The sequence below is a fragment of the Poecilia reticulata genome, chromosome 14, assembly GCF_904066995.2.
Source record: "Poecilia reticulata chromosome 14, P_reticulata-male-v2, whole genome shotgun sequence".
Classification (NCBI taxonomy): Eukaryota; Metazoa; Chordata; class Actinopteri; order Cyprinodontiformes; family Poeciliidae; genus Poecilia; species Poecilia reticulata.
The window spans coordinates 301,939-317,513 of NC_088843.1; the positions used below are offsets into that span (position 1 = coordinate 301,939).

Here is a 15,575-nt window from a genome sequence, read left to right on the forward strand (position 1 = left end):
AGGACCAGCTTTTCATCAATGAGTCACAATTGAACACTTACAGTGTTTCTGTTGTTCTGCTCTCTTTGCTTGCTTCTTCGTCTCAAAAGGAGAAGTTGGTCGAACTCAAAGCCTCCGTGGAAAGCCTGAGTTGATTTTTCCTCCACCCAAACGAACTCCTTCGGCTCCCCAAAGGTCCGGACGTGATACAGCCGACAGAGCCGGTCACAGGGCTCTGCAAAGAAACCAACAGCTGCTGGTGATTTTTAGAAAGTGGAAATTACAGCAGCAATACCCGGAAAGTACAGAAGGAGTTAACAACATGCTGAAATATGGATAAAACATCCAACAGGGTGGTGAAAATGCTAAACCATTAGTGCAAAAATAATTAGGCAAAGTGTAAAGACTGATCTCTGAAAATGTGTTGCAATTTCAAACAAAGTCTTTTCTTAAGAAAATTATTTTCCAGTTGAGTCACAATCATGTCTGACATTTTAATGGAAATAATCAACAGTTTCTGGAAACGTGTGAAACAAATGAAATGAGAGAAGATTCAGGCCGACGCTGCCAGGAAGCAATTATCCTCCAGGTGAGTCGTTTCCATAGCAACGACCCACCTGGAGTAAAACAAGGTCACAGTCAAACAGAGACCAAGCTGAACATCGATTAGGAACAATTCATTGTTTTAATCATTACAGAAATAATTGTCCACTGATTTAGTGATCGATTAATCGTTAACTGAGGTTTGTGGTCCTACCTTTCATCCGGTGGTAGACGCCCAGCGCCGGGTCGGACAGCACCTCACACGGCCACCAGGGCCGGCGGCCGAACTTCGCCCAAACGATTTCCCCCTCAGCGAACTTCACCGGAGGCGGAGGCTTTTTCCTGGAGCCGCTCGGCTGCTGCAGGACACCAACAGTCTAAACAAATCCAGACGCCGTTTCCTCGTGGAGGTTTTTCACAAGCATGCAGATAAACCAGGAGTAAATGTCTCTGACCTTTGACCTCTTTAGTTCCTTTTTCCATTGATTAATAAACAATTTCAGCCGCAAAACAAACTGCAGCAAAATGTACAGCAGTTCATTTAACAGTAAATCCTTCAGTTGTTTGAGTCGATGGATGGGTTATGTCACTCTGAACTGCACTGTAAAAACATACTTTGTCTAGGACATTTTATCTGACTGTGTTGTTTCATTGCCTTTTAAATTGTTTTTAAAGGTTGACTAGGAGACGCCTACTGAACATTAGCCAACATAAATATAAATGTTAGTTTTCTGTTTTTATGATTAACTACAGTTGGACAATACGGCTGAAAAACACTATCAGCTAATATTGATCATTATTGGTTTGATTTTGTTTGAACCAATTTTCACTTCACATTTTTTATTTTTAAGCATCTATGAGGAGAAACCTGGAACTGCTGCAACAGGCTGTTGCTAGGTAACCGAAGAGTGAGCGAGTTGCCAAGTAACCGAAGAGTGAGCGAGTTGCTAGGTAACCGAAGAGTGAGCGAGTTGCTAGGTAATCGAAGAGTGAGCGAGTTGCTAGGTAACCAAAGAGTGAGCGAGTTGCTAGGTAACCAAAGAGTGAGCGAGTTGCTAGGTAACCAAAGAGTGAGCGAGTTGCTAGGTAACCAAAGAGTGAGCGAGTTGCTAGGTAACCGAGGAGTGAGCGAGTTGCTAGGTAACCAAAGAGTGAGCGAGTTGCTAGGTAACCGAGGAGTGAGCGAGTTGCTAGGTAACCAAAGAGTGAGCGAGTTGCTAGGTAACCGAAGAGTGAGCGAGTTGCTAGGTAACCGAAGAGTGAGCGAGTTAGTTGATGCTACCCAGTTAGCTTAGCCAGTCGTGGGAGTTTGAGCGGGTCAAGTCTATCCTCTGCCTACATCTCCCAGAATGCCGTGCGGTTCTGGATCAGAGGTCAGTGAATATTCTGATTATTCTACAGACATATTGTCTATCGATATAGATCCCGTCTCTATGGCAATAGATATTATTGATTTATTGCCTCCATGCTACAGACAGAAGGAAGCTGAGCCTACCACCGTCCGCCATGCAGGACAGTCATCGAACAGGAAGAGCTCCGAGTCGCTGTCCCACTCGTCCTCTGAGCCGTCCCAGTACCGCCGGCGCTGACCCGAGGACTGGGAGCGCGTCACCACCTTGGGCGCCGCCGCCGCCGACTCCTCTGGGTCCAGACGAGCGTCTACGGGGGCGAGCTGCAGCGCGGTCGGCGGCTGGTCGCGTTTGTCCAGGAAACCAGGGCCGGGCGCGGCGCTCTGCGGCTCCTCGTCGACGCCGTCGGCCTCAAACAGAGCCGAGTCGAAGTGCAGCAGGCCGTTGGCGAAGGGGCTGCTGCTGTCCAGAGAGAAGGCCGGGCTCGGCGGGCTGGACGGAGAGTTACCTCCCATTTTCTCAGAAACAGCAGATTGGAGCTCCGTTTGCTTTTCACCAGAAGAAGACAAGATGTCAACGTCTTCCTGGGAGACAGAATACTCTCTGTACTCCGCCCAGCAGTCCTCTGTCCTGTCCCTGTCCCTCTGGTTGGACCCCCAGTCCTCTGTCCTGTCCCTCTGGTTGGACCCCCAGGCCCAGCGCCGGTCGGGCCCCCGGCTCGGCAGCACCAGGTCGGGCCGGCTCACCATCTTGGTGAGGTGCTGCAGCCTCCTCAGGGGGCTGTATGAGGAGGAGGAGGAGGAGGAAGAGTGGTCTGACTGGACGTAGCCGTAGACAGACGTGTGTTTGAGGGAGGAGGCGGCGGCTGACATGGCTGGGCTGATGCAGCACGGGGTCAAAGGGCAGCTGGACTTCCTGTCAGGGCCTGTGGAAGGCCCACTCATTCTGACATGATCCGGCCCTGAAACAGGAAGAGCAGACAGTTAGCATCGCTAGCAAGAGCAGACAGTTAGCATCGCTAGCATGAGCAGACAGTTAGCATCGCTAGCATGAGCAGACAGTTAGCATCGCTAGCATGAGCAGACAGTTAGCATCGCTAGCATGAGCAGACAGTTAGCATCGCTAGCATGAGCAGACAGTTAGCATCGCTGGCATGAGCAGACAGTTAGCATCGCTAGCATGAGCAGACAGTTAGCATCGCTAGCATGAGCAGACAGTTAGCATCGCTAGCATGAGCAGACAGTTAGCATCGCTGGCATGAGCAGACAGTTAGCATCGCTAGCATGAGCAGACAGTTAGCATCGCTAGCATGAGCAGACAGTTAGCATCGCTAGCATGAGCAGACAGTTAGCATCGCTAGCATGAGCAGACAGTTAGCATCGCTAGCATGAGCAGACAGTTAGCATCGCTAGCATGAGCAGACAGTTAGCATCGCTAGCATGAGCAGACAGTTAGCATCGCTAGCATGAGCAGACAGTTAGCATCGCTAGCATGAGCAGACAGTTAGCATCGCTAGCATGAGCAGACAGTTAGCATCGCTAGCATGAGCAGACAGTTAGCATCGCTAGCATGAGCAGACAGTTAGCATCGCTAGCATGGAAATTACACATCCTTTAACCTTAAAACACATTTCATATGAGCTTCAACCAACGATTATGATGATGATCGATTGTTCTGGCGATTTCAGCAAATTGTCTTTTTTTAGAGTCCATATGCTCCATTGAACCATCGATTCATAAATTAGTTGACAATTTTTTCAGTAATCGATTAATCAGATTAATCGATTCATTTAATTTAAAACAACTGAAACAACAAACGTCTATATTATTATAAATATCCATTTATAACGACCAGTTTGAACCCAGCTGAGCCTGTGAGGTAATTCAGCAGCAACTAAAGACTGAAATATTAACATCTTTTTATATTTATGTTATAAACAGTGAAAATATTTCAGAACAACTTTAACCATGTTGGCAACAAACTCAGCAACACTGAAGGCAACATGTCTTCTCTGTACCCAAGAAAATTAAAGTCACAAATTATTTGAGCTCCAATAAACACTGAAGTTTCACTGATGCAGTGATAAAATCTTGATACTTTATTTATTTTATCTTCAGTATTTAAAACAGGACAACAGAGAAAATAAACAGCAATATCAACCAACAAAGCAAGAAAATTAATTATATAACAGCTGATTTAAAAGTTGTTTTATTATTGTTATATTTACCCGCCTGAAACCAGCATATTGTAAAAAATAAAAATAAAATTCTATCTCAATCAGATAAAAGGATTTAAATATGTTTACAGTCACATAAATAATAGGACCGCCAAACAAAAGATTCATGATAGTTTATGTGCAAAATGGAAGAAGAAGAAAAAGTGAAAATGTTTCAAATTGAACCGCTGATAAATAAAGTTAGCTAAAAGCTGGAAACGTTCAAATTAAAACTTTGTAATATTTCTTTGGGCTGCAATGAATCCGTCCGTTTCCGTTCCAGAGTGTTGAGAAATCAGAACGCAGTCATGATCTGAGCTGACCTGCAGCGGCGCGTCATGACGTCACACTTCAGCTGAAAACACGGAGCTGCCGGCCTGCGCTGCTATCGCGAGATGTTGGAAATGACATCCAACGCGATAAGGTCAGGCTGGAATCTCATGGACGCGCGGCGGCCAATCAGGCCCGCTACGTCAGGTTACATGATTAAAAAAACCATCAGGGATTGGGATTAACGTGGACGCGCGCGCGCGCCTGTGTCCACGCACGAGCAAAAGTGTGTGCGTGTATGTGTGACGACATGTGCATTATGCATGCGGCGGCTTGATGGCTGGAAATAAAAACCAAACGCGACAAAAAAACAACAAGTTCAGCAACGCACACCAGCACGCTCGCGCACACACACGCAGACACGCGCACGCGCTCCCACCGACATATGCGGGGCTGAGCATCAGAAAGAGCAGAAATCACGCAGAAAACGCCGCAGGTCGCGGGATGTGCCGCCTGAATCTTACCATTCCGGTGTCGCGGAGCGCCGCCGCGCCGCGCCGCCGCCTCATTCTGGCGGATAAACGGCCCAATTTCAGGATTTTTGAGAGCGGATGAGATGAGGCGAGTCCCCGCGGCAGCACTTCCTAGGCCCGGATCCTGAGCTCTCTCTCTCCCTCACCCATTCCCCCTCCAACACACACACTCCCCTCCTCCCAAAGCATGCGCGAACCCAGCGGCCCGGGAGCGGCCCAACACACCACCAATTCCTCTGTTTGCTTTGAAATAACTTTATAATCCCGTTTCTGATCCAGTCAGAGGGCGGCCGCTCTGCTGGCCGCTCTGCCGCCAGGCGTCACCGCCGCTCAGCGCATCTTCATCACCAAAACCCAGAAAATCACCAAAACAGCCAGAAGCCCCGCCCCTTTTCTGCATCCTTCATCATTAACCCCGTCACCTGCCGCGAGCCGCACGATTCAATCAATCAAAGCTAGAAAGATTTATGTGATGGTGCAAAAGGAAAATATAACTTAGCATATTATGTTATTGTAAATATATATTTTATATTTCTCATATCTCAGATGCAGGTAGATTTAGTATTTATTTAATAATTGATTTTATTATATGAAACTTGACATCACTGATCATGCTACTAGCATCATGCTACTAGCATCATGCTACTAGCATCATGCTAGTAGCATCATGCTACTAGCATGTTGCATAAGCTGTTGCATAAGCCTTAAACATTTTAACAGAAAACATTATGCAGCGTCCTGCTGTGAATTATTAAAACTAAACAGAAATAATAAGGTCCAATCAGGTCACAGCTCAGAAAAACAATTTAATTAAAAATAAAAACAGGCGGAGGTAGGTCAGCTGGGCTAGCTTGACAACTTTCACAATTTTTTAAAATTGTATTTAAGTTAAATTAATAAAATATTAATTTGAGCAATTATCAATTAGTGGGCGTGGCTAACACCATTGTTTAGCAGGTTAACCAATCAGATGAGTCCTAAACAACCTCTGACCTCTAACCTTGTGTCTGTTTCACGGCATCTCACTGTAATTCTTCCTGCGGCCCATAGGGGGCGATAATCTGCTGGCCTGTGTGCTGCCTACACAGAAAACAGGAATAAATGTTCTTTAATAAATTAATTCAAGCTTTTGTGGTTCTAACACATAAATTAGCCAAATCATCCGAGTCCCGTTCATTTTCCAACTGTAAAATATGACAAACCCGTTTGATTGGCCCAGCTGGCTGCTCGTCCATATCTAAAATCTCTAGATTGTAGAAAATGAGTCTAGATGTTCGGTTGTTATCAGAACGAATCGATCTGCGGCATTTTGATCTAAAATAAACTCGATAACAATCAGAACGGCATTAAATGGCAAAATCTTGTTCTTGATCTGAATCAGTCTGTTTGGCGCCACCTTTCGGACGGGAGTGTAACTGCAGGCAAACCTGGACTACGCCCCCTAGTGGGCAGGTACAGATTATACTTACGCCACATGGGTCTTTGAGTCTTGAGGCAAAAATATTGAAATATTCTATAAAATTAAATCATTACTTTTTATTAACATGTTTGTATAATTTTAACATCGAATACATTTTTTAATTTCTGGATTATTTGTGTACCTAATAAATGTTTTCCTCAACAAAATGTTTCCATTTTGATAATTATTTACTGTGTTGAAATTCAAATGTTTAATTATTTTTGGCCCTCGATGCTTCAGGAGCCTAAACCACAGAATGAAGAACCTCTGGATCAGTCCCGACTTGTCCTCCTCCGCTACCTGATCAGGAAGAAAAGCTCCAGCTGTCCGCCGGAACCACCGGAACCAGAACCAGAACCCGCTGCCGTCCGAGCCACCGAGCCGCGCCATGTCTCTTCAAAATGGAGGTCCTCCAAAGGCGAGAGGGGGAACGGAAAACAGGCCACAAAGTGTTAATGCATGTTCGGTATGAGGGTGACCCAAACCCGGAGGAACCGAGCCGCACATCGAACCTCTGCTGCGGTTCTGGAGGAAATCCTTCCAGCTTTTCTCCACGGCGGCAGATATTAGTTTCGTCTGCTTATGTTAGAGAGCAGAGCCACAGTTATATCCCTCTGTGTGTGTGTGTGTGTGTGTGTGTGTGTGTGTGTGTGTGTGTGTGTGTGTGTGTGTGTGTGTGTGTGTGTGTGTGTGTGTGTGTGTGTGTGTGTGTGTGTGTGTGTGTGTGGTACGTAAAACAGCAGCAGGACATTTACTGAGACTTTCAGCGCCGCCTGAGCTGCTTTCCTCCCGGTTCGGTGCTGGTTGCGGCGGCAGCCTGGCCGCCGCGCGGGGCTCCTGCTGCCTTCCTCCTTCCTTCCTTCCTCCTGCCTTCCTGTTCGCCTCCAGCTGCTCTCACCAAAGCTCTGTGATTCTTCTGCTTTCATCTGAGCGGCTGGGCAGCTTTCACACTGACGTTCACACTGACGGCTCAATGCGTCCGCACAGACAGACACACGCACCGTGCGGGCATCGGGCGGAGCTGCGGGGAACCTGAGTGGAAATGGCCGCAGAGCCTCATGACTGGGCGGGTCGGTGCGCGGCGCCGCGGCGCCTCGCGGCTCCGTGGGGTCATCGCTGGGAACAAACGGAGAAACTGGACACTCACAGCAGCTTCCGCTCATTTCACGTCACGTTTTGATTTCCAGCCCTGCTTGAGCAGCAGAACCCGGGCTGGACTCAGAACCCAGAAACTGATTTATTCAGACGGGACGGGCCTGCTGCGGCTTTCCGCTGCGCAGAACAGCGCCACTTTGGGCGGCACTGCGCAGCTCCGGGTCTCTGATCAGCCGGAAAAAACCTGATTCCAGATTGAAACATCATGGCTGCTTTTCTTCAGACTCGGAGAAAAAGCAGCGACTGCAGAGCAGGAGCGGCTCCTGAGGGAGCGGGGCCCCGGGCGCCTCTTGGCCCCCCATGGTGCATAAATATATATCTACACACAGAGTTCTTATTAAACTAGAAGAATAATGTCAAACATTTGAGATTTGCATTAAAATGTGTTATTTTTGGTTGATCTATTAAACCATCAGCATCAAATTCTGTGTTTTCAGATGTCGGGTAAATAAATATTTATTCCAAAGAGAATCATTGATCTGCTGATGCCTTCAACTCTGTCAGGTTTTTTCTCATTGAAAAACTTTCTTCTCATATTTTTAGTAACCTCTTATTTTTTGTTTGTGATTTTTCTGCTGTGATTATAACTTTATAATTATCATTATTTAAAAAATAGTCTGACGTTTTACTTGTACTGTTTAAAACATCCAGCTGGTTTCTGGTAATAACTTTATGATTTTCTGAGGAAAATGAAATGTTTCAAAAAACGTCCAGATTGTTCAGTCGATAAGTCGTTACCTAGCAACCCCAGCTGACATCCAGCATTTGGTCAGCTAGTTTTTATGCGCTGTACAATGGCTGCTGGAAAAGACAAGAGTTTAATTGGTGACTAGTTGCCTTCTGGTTGGATGTGCAGGAGGCTCCACTGATGCTTTTCAAAGCTGTGCAGGTGGCTGTGGGTCTTTATGGCTCAGAGGTTCAGGCTGGTTGATTCAATCCAACCAGAGCGAAACGCTGGCTCAGCAGGGCTCAGCGGTACGGCAGGCGGTTTAACCATTAAATGACATTCCATTTGTCTAAACCAACGTTTTTACGCTCGTTCCTGTTCTTATCTTGTGGCTTGAATCATAATTCTAGATATCTTCAGTTGTATTTCTTCCAGATATATCAAACGATGGGTCACATATCACACAACGTAATAATTGTGTTGTGTGCCAGTCACAATGTCTTAATTTACCTTATAAACCAGCTTCATAATAAAATGTGGTGAAGCTGATTCATCAATTATTGGAATAAACATCAGCTGGTTTAGTAATTCATTCGTCATTAGAGTGAACAGACAAGAAAAGGTTATTTCCTGAAGGAGCAGAAATTAAACCAAAACTATAAAAACTAAAAACATTTAAAATCTAAACTATCTCTTCCGTTGTGATAAATTAGTTTCACCCAGAGCGGTTTGAGTTTCACTTGGTTCAAATAAAAAAAAATCTGCTATTTGGTTTCTTTTTCTATCAAATTATTAATCAGATAATCAATAAATAACCAATAATTTCTACTCTGTGTTGATCCAGGAGAAAAGCCTGAATTCTCATGTTGATGTTTGAAGGTTTTTCTAAACAATCAAATGTTCACTAAATAAATGGATCAAATTATTTGTTTATTTGTATTTTAAATGTTTTTCTCATGTATAAAATGACTGAAGTGATTATTGATCAGGATGATCGGCTCCACATATGAATAAAAACGTCCACCAGGGGGCAGCAGCTCAGAACCGGACCCGCTGCTCGTCCATCAGAACCATCAGAACCAGAACTTCTGTTTTCACACATTTGGACCTGAAAATCTCCAGAACTGAAACATGAAGCCGAATCGATTTGCTGATCTGAGCCGGAAGCTTCTGGGAGGTTTTCTGTTAGAGCAGATTGCGTCACGTCCGCTTTAATAACCTGTTTGATTAGACTTCCGGTGAGCCGCTAGAAACTGAAATGCTGAGGAAAATATTTCTTAACTAAGAGTAAAAAATCATTAGTACTGAGCAAATGATCAAATGATCAATCATTCAATACTGAATCATTAGACAGACAAAAATATAAAGTTATTTGAAATGTTGGTACTTTAAGAACCAACATGACAAAAATTCATATAAGCAACAAAATCAGGCAAAAGAAAATGTTTCATTTCTTTCAATAAAAAACCTGAATAAAAACTGCAGGCAGAAAACAGCAATCAGCTAAATTAATGTTTTAAAAGTATTTATTCTGCTGAGGATTCATTAGTCAGGTTATAATACTTATATTTATACTTTCACTAAAGTATAAACTCCCCAAAACTACTGCTTTAACTAATAACAATTCACTAATAATAAAAACTAGAAAACACACTGAAAAAAATAAAACTGGACAAAAAGTCACAGCAAAATAACCTGAACTATGATGAAAAACCCAATTAAACCTGGAACGGACCGGTGACGTCACATTAATGATTATTTCATTAGTCTTCTGTTGAACTTTCCTCGATGTGAAACCATAGAAACAAAGAAATGTAAACCTCTTCCAATATGGAGGCTTTTCTCTTTCTGGTTAATGATGAAAACATGGAGCCGGATCAGATTATCCACCAGGAGTTTCTACAAATCAAGAAAAGCGTCTGAGAGAAAACGACACAGAGATCCACCAAGAAACGGCTCTGCACCGCAGAATCCGTCCAGCAGGGGGCGGCAGCACCACAAACACGAGGAGGAAAAACCAACAGCGATAAAAGAGAAGAAATCATTTCAGGAAGGAGCCAAAAGGAGAATAGAAAGTATTTAGTGAAACGTCTACTGAGATACTAACCAAATTATTTAATGTTTAAAAATTACATCTCCAGGTGTAATTTTCAAAACACCAAAATTAAGTGGAAAGAACCAAAATGACAATAATTCAAATAAGGAACAAAGAAAATAAAATATTTATTTTCCAAATCAGTTTCTTTCAATAAAACTTAATAAAAGTTGTTAAACTTGAGCTGCAGGTTTGAGTGTCTGATGAGTTTCTGGTTAAAACATGTTTGATTTTCATTCAGTGGGAAGAAAATCCAGAAATTTGACTTAAGAGTAGAAATATTTATAATAAAATTATTCAAGTACAGTGTAGTAAAATACTCCTAAAAGTACTTTAAAAAGTAACTCAAATAACTGTAATTTAGTAACTGTAACTAGTTAGTACCCAACTGGTCTTAATTACAGAACATTTATTAATTGCTACAAGCGAAGGCAACAAAATAAAATATTAAAGTCATAAAACGTGTCAAAAAATGAGAAACAAAAGAGGAGATTATGTTTCATGTCCTTAAATAAAACTAAACTATCATCAAACATTGTTCAGAATCAAATAGACTTTTTAAATATGGTCCGGTCCGGTCAGACTTGGTCCGGTCGGGTTGGTTGGATCCGGTCCGGTCAGCTCTGGTCGGGTGGTTTTGGTCCGGTCCGGTCCGGTCGGGTGGTCCGGTCCGGTCAGACTTGGTCCGGTCGGGTGGTTCGAATCCGGTCCGGTCCGGTCAGACTTGGTCCGATCGGGTGGTTCGGATCCGGTCCGGTCCGGTCAGACTTGGTCCGGTCGGGTGGTTCGGATCCGGTCCGGTCAGCTCTGGTCGGGTGGTTCGGGTCCGGTCGGGTGGTTCGGGTTCGGTCAGGTCCGGTGGGGTGGTCCGGTCCGGTCAGACTTGGTCCGGTCGGGTGGTTCGGATCCGGTCCGGTCCGGTCAGACTTGGTCCGATCGGGTGGTTCGGATCCGGTCCGGTCCGGTCAGACTTGGTCCGGTCCAATCATTGTGTCTTTAAGGAGCGAAGCGGCCAATCAGGACGAAGAGCAGTAAACAGATCAGCTGATCTCTCGGAGTGTAAACAGATTTATGATTCACAGGAGATCCGGAGGCGCCTCGCGCTCCTTCCTGTTCTAGATTCCACGTTTCTCCCCCACCGCTGCCAATCCGTGACCTTTGACCCGCCCAGCTGTCAGCTGTCCCGGCCTGCAGTCGGTCCAGCAAGTGTGGAAATCTGAACGCAGCTTTTCCTGTCAGGACTCATCATGTTTAGTAAAAAACATTTTACTGGATTCAAACTGTAAAAATGGGATTGAATTTACTGAATAAACAAAATGGGGCAACTTTTCATCTCCTGAGGTAAAAGTTAGTACACCCCAAGCTGTTTGTAAAGAAGATTTATTCTGCTTCCTGTAACAGGTTAGGATTGATCATCGGCCTAAACAAAACCTGCCAGTCAAGTTTTTTACACTAAATCATTCTAATCAGGTTTCAGTCTGAGCTGTTTTAGGGTCTCTGTCGCTTTAAATCCAAACAAGCCGCTGCTGGCCACGCCCCCACCGTACATCTTTGAAAAGCATCCGTGGAGCCTCCTGCACAACCAATCAGAATGCAGAAAGTCAACAAGAAAATGCTCGACTTCCAGCAGCCATTGTACGGAGCGTGAAAAGCAGCTGGAGATCAGCTGGGGGTTTTCAAACGGCTCGTTTTCCAGACACCAAAAAACAACTGAGTGTTTTTTATAGTGTTTGTTTTGTTTTTAGAAACTCAAATGAAAGTATAAAAATGTGATTTTTACATCACAGGTTTAAATTACTGCTGGTAATTTATAAAATACCTTATATTTATAATCAATATTTAGTTATTATTGGTAATAAGCTGCTGAAAATGTTCCTGTTATTATTTATGTTTCATTTCATGTGGAGTTTAAACCAAACAGAAATATTTGGTCAGTTTAGTGATTTTCAGTTTATTAATGTGACTCAGAGAATCAACAGGATTTTCAGATTTTTATTGTTTAATATTTTAGTTGCAGCTGTTTGAAGTTTTTATTGAATCAGTTTTATTTCCCTGAAACATTCATGGCTCAGATCCACATGTGAAGACAATCAACAGGGAAAGTCACGCTGCCAAACCCTCCGACCGTCTTCACGTCTCTAAATATCCCCTCATTACATCCTCATCTGCATAATCCTCCTTAATCCCACTGCCGTCCTCAGCAAAGGGTTAAAAAGAAGAAATCTGTTTGAAACGAGAGACAAAAACCTCAATTCAATCACACACACACACACACACACGCTCTCACACACACACACACACACACACACACACACACACACACACACGCTCTCTCACACACACACACACACACACACGCTCTCACACACACACACACACACACACACACGCTCTCACACACACACACGCTCTCACACACGCTCTCACACACACACACACACACACACACACACACACACACACACACACACACACGCTCTCTCACACACACACACACACACACACGCTCACACACACACACACACACACACACACACACACACACACACACGCTCTCTCACACACACACACACACACACGCTCTCACACATGCTCTCACACACACACACACACGCTCTCACACACACACACACACACACACACACACGCTCTCACACACACACACGCTCTCACACACGCTCTCACACACACACACACACACACACACACACACACACACACACACACACACACACACACACACCCCGGGGGGCCCGGGGTGCCCAGGGGGCCCCAGGCAGCCCGGGCCCTGGGCTTAATGACACATTCCTGGGGCTTAGAGGGGCCCAGAGGTCTCCATGTTCTCACTGCAGCCGTTGGGTTTGAGGCGGGATTTGAACCGGCAACCTCTGCAGAAACATGTCAGCAGGTGGCGCAGAGCTGCACCTGCCGCCTTAACGAGGGGAAAACGAAACGACTTCACGCACCAACAGGCCAGAATTCAATCAATAATCACTGTCTCCAGTTGATCAGCTCCTGATCAATGATCAATCAATCAATCAATCCAGACTGGAACGGCTCCTGATCGTCTCGCTTCAATTGTTCGATGGTTTATTTGTTCTTTAAATTTATTTTGTTTGGTCAAAAAGTTTTTTCTCCTGGTTTTATTGCAGTTGGTGGTTGCCATGGTAACCAGTGACCGGTAGCTCCGCCCCTTTGTGGATCAGCTGTTTATATTTTAACTTTTACTTTAGATTAATTTAATCATATTCAGGGTTTTATTTCATACATTTAACCAAAAGGAGACGCAATGAAATTCAGTCAATTTGTTTTCGACTCTTAGTTATTGATCCATTTATTGATTATTAATTAAAATAAAAGATGTTTTTATGAATTTTGCAGATTTTTCAGTTAAGACTTTTATATAATGTTGGGAATACAAAGAGATGCAAATAAACATTTTTTAAATTAACATATTTAATTGCCTAAAGGTCGATAACCTTTCATTCCTTTTCATTTTCTGACATTATGATGAAATAATAAGCAGAAATATTTTGTGAATATTAAGGAATTACTGACTTACTGGGTCTTGCTGACGTAGTAAGTCAGTTTTTAAAAGATGTTCTAGGATATTTGCATTAGACAATAAACCAAAATACTTGGTCAGATTCAGGGATTTTGCAGTTTATCCAAACTTGGTGAATCTATTTTCCTGACAGTTAATCATGAAGCGACCAAGAAGCAAAAGGATTCAGTTTTTTTGGCTAATTGGTTTGTTAGACATGAGAGGAGGACAGAAATCCTCCTTTCTTTTCTCCAGGCAGGTTAAATGTGCAGTTAAGCTCCAACAATCCGCCGCCGGATATTCACACGCAAAGCGAAGGTCTGGAGCGACGAGCCTCTGATGGAGAGGCAGCGTAACGGTTTCCCTCCCTCCTCTTTCCTCCATGTTTCCTCCATGTTTCCTCCATGTTTCCTCCATCTTTCCCTCCATGTTTCCTCCATGTTTCCTCCATGTTTCCTCCATGTTTTCCTCCATGTTTCCTCCATGTTTCCTCCATGTTTTCCTCCATGTTTCCTCCATCTTTCCCTCCATGTTTCCTCCATGTTTCCTCCATCTTTCCCTCCATGTTTCCTCCATGTTTCCTCCATGTTTCCTCCATGTTTTCCTCCATGTTTCCTCCATGTTTCCTCCATGGTTTCCTCCATGTTTCCTCCATGTTTCCTCCATGTTTCCTCCATCTTTCCCTCCATGTTTCCTCCATGTTTCCTCCATTTTCCTCCATGTTTCCTCCATGTTTCCTCCATGTTTCCTCCATGTTTCCTCCATGTTTTCCTCCATGTTTCCTCCATGTTTCCTCCATGTTTTCCTCCATGTTTCCTCCATGTTTTCCTCCATGTTTCCTCCATGTTTCCTCCATGTTTCCTCCATGTTTCCTCCATGTTTTCCTCCATGTTTCCTCCATGTTTCCTCCATGTTTCCTCCATGTTTTCCTCCATGTTTCCTCCCTGTTTTCCTCCATGTTTCCTCCATGTTTCCTCCATGTTTTCCTCCATGTTTCCTCCATGTTTTCCTCCATGTTTCCTCCATGTTTCCTCCATGGTTTCCTCCATGTTTCCTCCATGTTTCCTCCATGTTTTCCTCCATGTTTCCTCCATGTTTTCCTCCATGTTTTCCTCCATGTTTCCTCCATGTTTCCTCCATGTTTCCTCCATGTTTCCCTCCATGTTTCCTCCATGTTTCCTCCATGTTTTCCTCCATGTTTCCTCCATGTTTCCTCCATGTTTTCCTCCATGTTTCCTCCATGTTTTCCACCATGTTTCCTCCATGTTTCCCTTCATGTTTCCTCCATGTTTCCTCCATGTTTCCTCCATGTTTCCTCCATGTTTTCCTCCATGTTTTCCTCCATGTTTCCTCCATGTTTCCTCCATGGTTTCCTCCATGTTTCCTCCATGTTTCCTCCATCTTTCCCTCCATGTTTCCTCCATGTTTCCTCCATCTTTCCCTCCATGTTTCCTCCATGTTTCCTCCATGTTTCCTCCATGTTTTCCTCCATGTTTCCTCCATGTTTCCTCCATGTTTTCCTCCATGTTTCCTCCATGTTTTCCTCCATGTTTCCTCCATGTTTCCTCCATGTTTCCTCCATGTTTCCTCCATGTTTCCTCCATGTTTTCCTCCATGTTTCCTCCATGTTTCCTCCATGTTTCCTCCATGTTTTCCTCCATGTTTCCTCCATGTTTTCCTCCATGTTTCCTCCATGTTTCCTCCATGTTTTCCTCCATGTTTCCTCCATGTTTTCCTCCATGTTTCCTCCATGTTTCCTCCATGTT

At 44.2% G+C, this 15,575-nt stretch overlaps 1 protein-coding gene across 5 annotated transcripts in view; it reads right to left on the reverse strand.

Moving 5' to 3' along the window:
- nsd1b (nuclear receptor binding SET domain protein 1b) overlaps positions 1-7,705 on the reverse strand; it is a 32,917-nt gene extending 25,212 nt beyond the window's left edge. For 2 of the 5 annotated variants that reach the window (XM_081615409.1, XM_081615407.1), the window contains exons 1-4: positions 4,881-5,243; positions 2,018-2,832; positions 737-899; positions 42-214 (exon numbers count right to left, since the gene is read on the reverse strand). In XM_081615409.1, coding sequence (XP_081471535.1) covers positions 42-214; positions 737-899; positions 2,018-2,815 — 1,134 coding nt within the window. In that variant the 5' untranslated portion in view covers positions 2,816-2,832; positions 4,881-5,243. Of the gene's footprint in view, positions 1-41; positions 215-736; positions 900-2,017; positions 2,833-4,880; positions 5,244-6,648 lie in introns of those variants that run through there. The other 3 variants (XM_081615408.1, XM_081615411.1, XM_081615410.1) reach the window with 3 other exon arrangements.
- Between the last annotated feature and the right edge of the window lie 7,870 nt (positions 7,706-15,575).